This window comes from Channa argus, chromosome 19 (genome assembly GCF_033026475.1).
Source record: "Channa argus isolate prfri chromosome 19, Channa argus male v1.0, whole genome shotgun sequence".
NCBI classification, from domain to species: Eukaryota; Metazoa; Chordata; class Actinopteri; order Anabantiformes; family Channidae; genus Channa; species Channa argus.
In genome coordinates this window covers 7,097,105-7,105,857 of record NC_090215.1, presented here as the reverse complement: position 1 = coordinate 7,105,857, position 8,753 = coordinate 7,097,105, and the positions used below count along the sequence as shown (strand labels likewise).

General features: G+C 40.6%; 1 protein-coding gene across 3 annotated transcripts; it reads left to right on the top strand.

The window, feature by feature from the left end:
* The first annotated feature begins 1,313 nt into the window (after window positions 1-1,313).
* Window positions 1,314-6,640, top strand: hccsb (holocytochrome c synthase b). Of its 3 annotated transcripts, none has more exons than XM_067486743.1 (8): window positions 1,314-1,451; window positions 3,030-3,144; window positions 3,281-3,328; window positions 3,615-3,748; window positions 4,215-4,363; window positions 4,475-4,594; window positions 4,719-4,805; window positions 5,098-6,640. In XM_067486743.1, the coding sequence occupies exons 2-8, from the start codon at window positions 3,036-3,038 to the stop codon at window positions 5,294-5,296; spliced, it is 846 nt and encodes a 281-aa protein (XP_067342844.1). In that variant the 5' UTR covers window positions 1,314-1,451; window positions 3,030-3,035; the 3' UTR covers window positions 5,297-6,640. The 3 variants fall into 3 exon arrangements, with proteins under 3 accessions (XP_067342844.1, XP_067342843.1, XP_067342845.1); XM_067486742.1 differs by having other exon boundaries at window positions 3,030-3,156; XM_067486744.1 differs by lacking the exon at window positions 1,314-1,451 and having other exon boundaries at window positions 3,062-3,144; window positions 3,596-3,748.
* Window positions 6,641-8,753: the final 2,113 nt, after the last annotated feature.

Below are 8,753 nucleotides of genomic sequence, written 5' to 3'. Positions count from 1 at the left end.
AAGACATGATAAAATATAGGTAGTAGAGGAGAGTGGGGGGAGAGTGAGGCGAGTTCTAGTCTGGCCTTCCCTGATTTATCATCTCCAGATGACCAAGTCAATGCACGTCCTGAGCTGGACTACCAACTGTGCACACCTCTTTGAATACACACTTTAAATCCTGACACACATCACAATCTTCATGATAAAAACTATATAAGAGGCAGGACGCAAGGAGTGTGAGATTGAAGACATTTGTTAAGCAATGGACTGTCCATTACAAAGTCTTAAAATAACAGTGTTTGGTTCCCTCCAGTGGCCAGTCACACACACCACAGAATGTATTACATATTGTACATCAGCAGATTAATGCATGTAATTAATACAATCTACATTTGCTTATATTTGTTAAAGATGCAACTGAGAAACAGTCCAAGTTATGGTCTTCTTTAGTACCTATTTTATATTATGTATGACATGCAGCAGTTGATAACAACGCTAAGGCAGAGGTGCTTGTTTTAGCATTCAAAGCAACACATAAGTGAAAGAATGAGAACTGACACGAGTAACAGCAGGAGGCACTGGCTAAAAGAATGAAATGGGCAGATGAGGATGGCTTTAGGATCTCTGTCACACAGTTGTTAGACACAATCAGAAGATTGCTGCCGGTGATCCTGTGATAATACTTAGTGGCTGACTAAGCGAAAAGTGAACAGATTTGGCCTGGTGGCTCCAAGAATGTGATAAATGTGAACTCATGCCTGAGTTAAGAATGGATATAAGACATTTTGTCAGTGTTTATTACATAAAATTTGGCAATGTTGTGGGCACTTTCCCAGCACTATAATTGCTTGAGTGGCACAAGACCAGATTTAAGGGTGGAACACTTGAGCAGGAGACCGTTGGGTTCTTTTGGATGCAGGCTCATATAGAAATATAGGATGATGAAGTGCTTTTACGGTGAATGAAATCGATCTGGAAGTATGGAAGAGCTCAGTGTAATAACAAGGGTATGGCACAAAGAATGAGAGATTGAAAATGCAATTTTTTTTCCCAGGACAGCCAACACTAAAGAACGCTTCAGGGGTAATATTAGATTGATACAGGGTTGAGCTAAAGCATGGCAAGCAGCCATGCAGCCAAATGGAAAATGCAGATGTGTACAGACAGATTGTGAACCATGCTTTAATGCACAGCGCCAGAATATTGCAAGTACAACTCTCACAGTTACTGTATTATGGTTTGTTTGGTGCAGTTCCGCAAACGACCTGTGGGCGGCAATAAGCCCTCGCTACGTCTAGTGTGCCACAAATGTGAACAGCAGAAGAAGAAGGCTTGCGTATGACGAACGCTACATGTCACCATAACCATAGTGGCGCAACTCCTTCTGGGTAATTTATAACTTTCCCTGCACGTTGACATTGGGACAGTAACCTGGTAGAGCACCGCGTCTGAACGGACTTGTGTAACAGGTGAGGTTTTGACTCGTTTATTCTATTTTTGCCCTTTATTGTAATGTATCTGACTAGAGAGTAAGGAACATAGACGCCTTAAAAATACTGGCTTTAACGTGTAATTAGCTAAAAGCTGCAGCTAACAGCTGTTACTATAGCTGGCAGCTAGCAGCTACTCAGTCTGATCACCATCAGACTGAATACATCTTATTGTACTGTATCTAACGCCTTTTGGACCGCAGATGAAATGGTAAATGCCGGGGGGGAACCGGTAGTGTGGACATGGCTGCTAGTGCTACGTTTGCCAGCTTCAAGTCAATTGTACTGAATGTGTGATGCTAACTGAGAGGTTAATCCGAGATAACTTCAGGAAGGACAAAATGCATCCCTGGCTATTCTTTTGGTGAACGTAATTATGTTTGTGTGCGGAAGGCAGCTTTAACTAGCTAAAGGTTAACAACTCAAGTCATGGATGTGTCATGAGCTCAGCGAATGTTACCCTTAAGTAATATGTTATCATCGACTTGCATCATCACTTACAGTTTGACCTTTTTTCTTCTTATGTAGTACACTTTGAATTTTACATACCCAGCAGTTCAAACAGATAACTGTCGTGGCAAAAACTGTAAGGCAAGTTATTAGGCAAAAAGGCAACTTACAAGTGAATGATAACGGTGAATTTAATCAGCAAAATAGAGAAACATGCAGAGCAGAACAGAGCTACACTCTAGAGTGTATCTGATTGACCAAGATGTGTAGGTTGTTCTGCCTTTTATACATACAGCTCAACAGCTGGGTTCACACAAGGAACAAAGGGATGAGTCAATGCAAATCAACCTTCATACAATGTGGTCAGGAGTCTTAATTAACAAGTTCATGTTACTTTGTCCTTTTGTCTTCATTGTCTTTTAAGTCCTTGAGATTGATGATTTGTGCTGGTTCCCGTGGGCTCCCTTCTGGGAAGCAAATGTTCAGGTGTAGGTAGTTTTATAGTTGATATCTACCTAACATACTTCTTTGTGTGGCCAGAGACATGATGTCTTGCTGGGGAGCAAACGGTGAGGAGGCACTGGTGTAAGCATGTTTGATAGTGGGTCTGTGAGAAGTGTGAAAACAGTGAAACAGTGTTACCTAGATTTTGAAATTTCCCTCACAATAACCTTGTTAAGTTATGTTAAATAATAGTGAATTGGTTGATATTTGCTGTTTAGGGATGATTATTTGACTGAAAGAAGTCAAAACATCCAGGCTGGCTGACGGTACCAGGTAGCTCTGCAGAGTATGACCTAATATTGATGTTCCAGTGTTACATGCTATTACTTATGCCGTTAACACTTTATTTTTATGGGCCACCAGGAGTATACCATACATTGAGGTTTTTGCCTTGGAAATTTTGGAGACTGACTGGCAAAAAGGTAGTAGTGGAAAAGTGTGTGTGTGTATAGCCGTACACGGTTTCTTACCATGCTCTGTGGAATTATTTTGGTATTAGCCTCTGTAGTGGATAATTGTTGGACCACCGGACACGAGTAAGCCTTCCTCTACAGTCTTAATGTTGTGATTGTTTATTGACTATATTATTTCCCATCATTATAGGTCAGGATGGGAGGCTCTGTATCCACACCTGCTGCTCCTGCAGTAAGAGCAGAGGCAGCGATGGCTGCCCCTCCTCAGGGCTGCCCCATGCACCAAGAAGCTCAGGCTGTCAAAGGTAGCACTGCAGGTGCAACAAAGCTATAACGAATCTTAAGTCATTACATTATATTAAACCTCTTTAAGAAAATATTATTACAATGTTTAAATGTATTGTAATTTGTTTTCTTATATCTGTCTTTTTTTTTTTTTAGATTCTCCACCTTCAGATTGTCCAATGCATCATTCTCAGCCTGTAAAAGGTGTCTGTTTCATGGATGCTAAATTGCTTGTATCACTGTAAATGATAATTATTTATTGGTTTTATAAGTAAATTTCTTGGGAATATTCGTTGACAGTCAATCTTAAAGCTTATTAACATTTGCCGACATAATGCTATCTTATGTTTACTTAGATTTGTGACAGTAGCTGGAGACTCTTTAATTACCTGCACTGTTCAATATAATTATCTTTGTTGAGGTTATGGAAATATTTTATTGCCTGTTTTGTGTACACTATGTCTCAATTAGATGTTCCTGTCCCTTGCAGTGTCCCCTCCGTCAGAGTGTCCAATGCACAGAGCTGAAGCAGGTCCAGTTCACCAGGACCAAGCCTATGAGTTTGTTGAGTGTCCCATGAAAGCTGCAGCAGGCGTGAAGAGTGACATCGACCCAGCAAATATGGTGCCTGCACTGTTTTAGCATATGAAAGAAAGGAATGGGCACTGGGTGGGTGGGTTGAAAGCCAAGCAGGAATTAAAAGCATGTGTCATGTCAAAATGAATTAGCTTTGATTAAAGCACGTTAGACTTTTAAACTCTGTGCAGTTCACAACACAAGGGACTTTTCACTTTTTGAAGAGATGAGACTGAGGTTAGGTGATTGATTACTTAAGCAAAAGAATTTTTTTTTTTTACACACTAAGCAATGTTACTTACTTTTTTTAACGTCCCCTGCAAAAAGGCAACAGGTTTAGTAAAAAAAAGCATCCATCCCAAGTACCGTCTACAGTTAACAATACAGACAAATATCTGATCAGCTTTTGATTAGCTTAGCAATTGGCAAGTTATCCAAACATTGATTGTTGACATTTTTAAACTCTAAAGTGTGACAGTTGTTCATTTGCCTTATTTTTCAATTGTGTGTCCAGATGCCTCCTCCGAACCAAATGCGAGCGCCTGACCAGCCCTTTGACCTGCCAGTCACCAGAGAGGAATCGAGAATTCCGCGTCACGGCACAGCTAAAAACTGGGTCTATCCATCTGAACAGATGTTCTGGAATGCCATGCTGCGGAAAGGGTTTGTGCGGACTTTATAGTTCAAGAAGCTGATTAAAGCTTAGTGGGGAAAACAAGTAGTTTTAACAAACTGGCAGGGCTGACTGATTATCTGTTGAACAATATGCTGCAGGTGGCGCTGGCGTGACGATGACCTCAACCCTCAGGACATGACTAACATCATCAAAATCCACAACCAGAATAACGAACAGGCCTGGCAGGAGATCCTCAAATGGGAAGCCATGCATGCACGGTTAGTCACAAAACAACCGACAACAAATCAGCAGCAAAGACCAGAATGTTAACGTGCTTTACATGATCCCACTGTTCATCAAAATGCCAACATTTACGTGACGAGTATTTTTCCATTTTTCCAGTGAATGCCCATGTGGGCCGTCCTTGAAGCGGTTTGGGGGAAAAGCCAAAGAGTACTCCCCCAGGGCTCGTTTCCGCTCCTTGATGGGGTGAGTCAATACTTTATGTGCCTGAATTATTGTCTACAGCTTTCATGCAGACAATAAAGTTTCAGCGCATTCACATTATACTGTATGTGCTGTTCTATACTTTGCCAAGAATAAATTTAAGTTTAAAATTCTTTAATTTTTTGGAATACACAACCTTCAGAATGTACCTTTCTTGCACAGGAATCTCATACCAGCATCTAGGTGTCATCATTTTGCATTGTCGTTTAGAAACCATCTCATTAATTTCTAAATTAATAAGACATCATATCTCTGATACTTCCCCACATATCAGCTACGAGCTGCCTTTTGATCGCCACGACTGGATTGTGGACCGTTGTGGGAAGGAGGTACGCTATGTCATCGACTACTATGATGGTGATGTCAACAAAGACAACTACCAGTTCTCCATCCTGGATGTACGCCCTGCCTTTGACTCTTTAGGAGCCGTCTGGGACCGCATGAAAGTGGCCTGGTGGCGCTGGACTTCCTAAAAGACTCTTGACTTGCACATGGATCACTATGTAAACTGTGCATGCACTTAGAGTAACTGTGAATATGGCGTTTATCATTTCAGTTCTTTGCAAAATGTGAAGCGCTGTGAAGATGAAAAAACCTGACCCATAAAGAAAACAAAAGGCTCAGCACATCCTCACTCAGTTAGCCTGTATGTATTATGATTTGCTAATTACAGTTTACTCATCGGCAAAAATAGTTTCATACTGCATTTGTAGTTCATAAGGTCTTTAAAACAACACAGACATCTAAGGGTTAAACAGGTAAAATGTGGCTTCCAACTGCATCTGGGAATGAGTTAAACTGGCAAACTAAAGCAACAACTTACTGACAAGAGTTTTTCATTAAGTGTATTTCGTCCTGAATCCTCATGGTGTTTTTCAGGTGGTATAATTAGAGATGTTACCTCGTTGCATTTTGGGAAATGTTGCGTCCTGTAAGAGCATTAGTGGACTGGATCTTTCTCTTTTTGGATCTTTTTTTTCTTTTTAAATGTCTTTCTCACAAGAGACCTTAAAAAAGAGTTTAAAGAGTTCAAAAATGCTCCTGACATTACATGGTAAGTAAATGCAATGTTTATTTAAGTGGAAGGAACTAATTTGGATCTGAAAAATGTGAACATTTTCATAGACTCAGTGATTGTTTCACCATATTTGCCAGAGTATTGGTCAGTAATTAATCATGTGTCTACTATAGACCACAAATCAAGAAATGTGGCATATAATTAAAACTGTTCATTTGAAATAAAGATACTACCCTACCAGGAACCTTGCGGTTACATGATATATGTATAAACCACTTGGTTACTGAAATGCCCAGAACATATTTAAGTCTTGAAAAAGCCGTTTGCCTTTTGATGACGCATGTCTACACAGCTCTTACCCACTGAACTCCAGAAATGCTCATAATAGCTAATCTGCGATGGTACTTAACTCCAGGCAGAGATGATAATGACTTTATTAGACCTGTTGCTCGTTTCTACTTGAACACAGTGATTTGACCTGCTTATTCACTCTTTTTGAGTTTGTCATCTTGCTGCCTTTAATCAGCACAACTGGAAACTTAATTAGCTAAAATCTCAAATCCATTCTTCAAACCTGTAGTTTGAAGTTGTATATTTTGATCAGGAGGTTCTTTGGATGTTACACTGGAATCTTGCAGTTTACTTCATGTTTGTCTTTAGTAACACAAAGGAGATAACGGTTCTGGTGAAGTACTGTCTGAACTGAGTTTTGTCTCTCTGATATTCACATGTATTTATTAGTTCTGCATACAAAACCTGTTCTCAGGATCCTTGTATCAATAAATAATTTTGCTAATTCTTTTACTATCTGGTCATCTAATAAAGGTAACCCCCCCCCCCCCGTCTAAGGATAACAATTGCCTTTCTCTCAAGAACTGTAGATAAACTGTATGACCTGTGATACCTTTTGTTCCTCAGCTTTTAGACTTAGCTGCAGGGATTCAGCCACAAAAGCATTATGGTCCATCACAGTATAGTATTTCCAGAAATAAACTGGCAAAACCTGATTTGTACGCCAGTCATTCTATACTCACTATACACACTAAACTCAATCTTGAGATTTCTTTTTTGTTTTACAATCAAACAGCACCACCTGCTGGACCTAATTAAACAGAGCAACTGATTACAGCTTCGGAAAAAAAAAGCAGAATTCTCAAATCAGCAGCAGGGCCCCATGTGCCATTTGGGAAAAATTAAGCTCCATGGAGAAAAAGACAAGGAGGGTAAAACTATGATTAATAAACAGGATTGAATGTACAACTATATACAAGGTATAAAGAGAAAAAGATGGACTAATTAAAAAATATATATTTAATTTAGCCTTTCTGGGAGTTTTTGAAAGGCCGCTTTATGATCAAGATGTGTTAAACAGCCAAGAGACCCTGCTCTGATCTTTAGGGCTCATTACATGGCCCCTATTTCGAGGAGCCATGTGATGTGATGCTTTGTCAAGGGTGAAATTATAAAATAACAGACAACGAAGAGAAACTAAAACTGCTTTATATTATAGATTCTGGTCCAGTCCGAGATATAATGGAAACAATTTGCTGAGGCAGTTAGTAAGAGTGTGTGATGTAATTGAGGCACAGATGATGTTTTTCAAGGCTGTAGGAAGCGGTAAGAGTTTTTATGGTGCAGTTCCGAAGCTGAACACAAGAGGGAGGGGTTTCACTGCCATTTCTTATGTGTATGTGCAGAGGACAAGAATAAATAACCATCACATCATAAACAAACATGTCACAGTTTTTCTTGTATTTGTATTAATTTCAGTAGAAATACAGCAGTTCACCCTAAAAGCTACAACATTCAACAATTATTTGGGAATCAAGATGCACGGGATGCAAAATGCACCCAGTGCCTTAAAAACTGTGCCGTCCACTCTGTCTGCCTGTTCTCTTACTGTGCTGTCCGTCCGCTTTGACACAGACGGCCACATTTTATTGATCTGCTCCGCCGATTTGTGGATTTGCAGTTGGCAGATTACTGAAGGGTAAAGTTGGAGGTACTGGGATCATTCCTTCCTTTTCAAAATGACTTTTGACAAATCTATTGCCTGGATGAGAAACAAATAAGGGAAGGTTTGGCCAAAGTATTTTCCCTCTATCCTCTAAAACCTTTAGATAACACTGGCAAATATATCAACAAGCGCCAACTCGATAGTCCCTGCTCAAAGTGCACATATGGCTCTGTTGAATCTCTGATCAGCTGTAGGCTACTTGTGTAGGTGGATAAAGCGAAAGCACAGTGCGCTTGTGGCTGCTGCATTGCATTGTGGGCTATTAAGGCTCCTGTCAGTGGAGAAGCGGGTCTCTCTGCCACTGGAGTGATTGATTCCTGCCTGAATGATTAGTGAACAGGAGGAAAACATCTCTGGTTAAATTTAAAGGGGGCTGACACCTGACATTTACAGTCCATGCTGGAGATAAGACAGTGTCTCAACAGGATGTCTCATTGGCTGTAATTGGCCAGTCATCCGTGGGAATAAGAACAAAATGGATCCGGTATGCGTCATACATCACCAGTTGCTCTTTTGGGTGGATTTTTCCTTTAAATGAAGGATTGTGTGGGTCGACCACAGAGACGTGCGTACGTTGCCTGAAATAATGTGTGCATGTTGATTTCCCATGTGTTTCCGAGAGGTCAGATAGCTGCTCAACACACGGCAGATGTCCAAACAGCCCCTGGCATTCTGTGTGAAAGTCAGATATTTTATCATATCTGTTCTCCACAGTCCCAATTTCCATACCAAAGAGGGGTCTTTCTAGCATTCTGTCTGCCACCAGCCACCGGCTACCTCGTCATTACCCAGCTCTGTCCCCTCATCTGCTCACCATCAGTGTCGGGGAGGAGGGAGTGAGGCCAGTCTCTACTGTTTTGTGTCGGCAGGGCAAGTTTGCTAGTTCATCATCTTA

What these genes read in the sequence shown, in the direction of transcription:
- hccsb (XM_067486742.1), top strand. Translation starts at nt 3,036, where the DNA reads ATGGGAGGCTCTGTATCCACACCTGCTGCTCCTGCAGTAAGAGCAGAG. An exon ending in TGTCAAAGGTAGCACTGCAG is followed by an intron (nt 3,157 to 3,280) that starts GTGCAACAAAGC and finishes TTTTTTTTTTAG; the next exon opens with ATTCTCCACCTTCAGATTGT. An exon ending in TCATTCTCAGCCTGTAAAAG is followed by an intron (nt 3,329 to 3,614) that starts GTGTCTGTTTCA and finishes TGTCCCTTGCAG; the next exon opens with TGTCCCCTCCGTCAGAGTGT.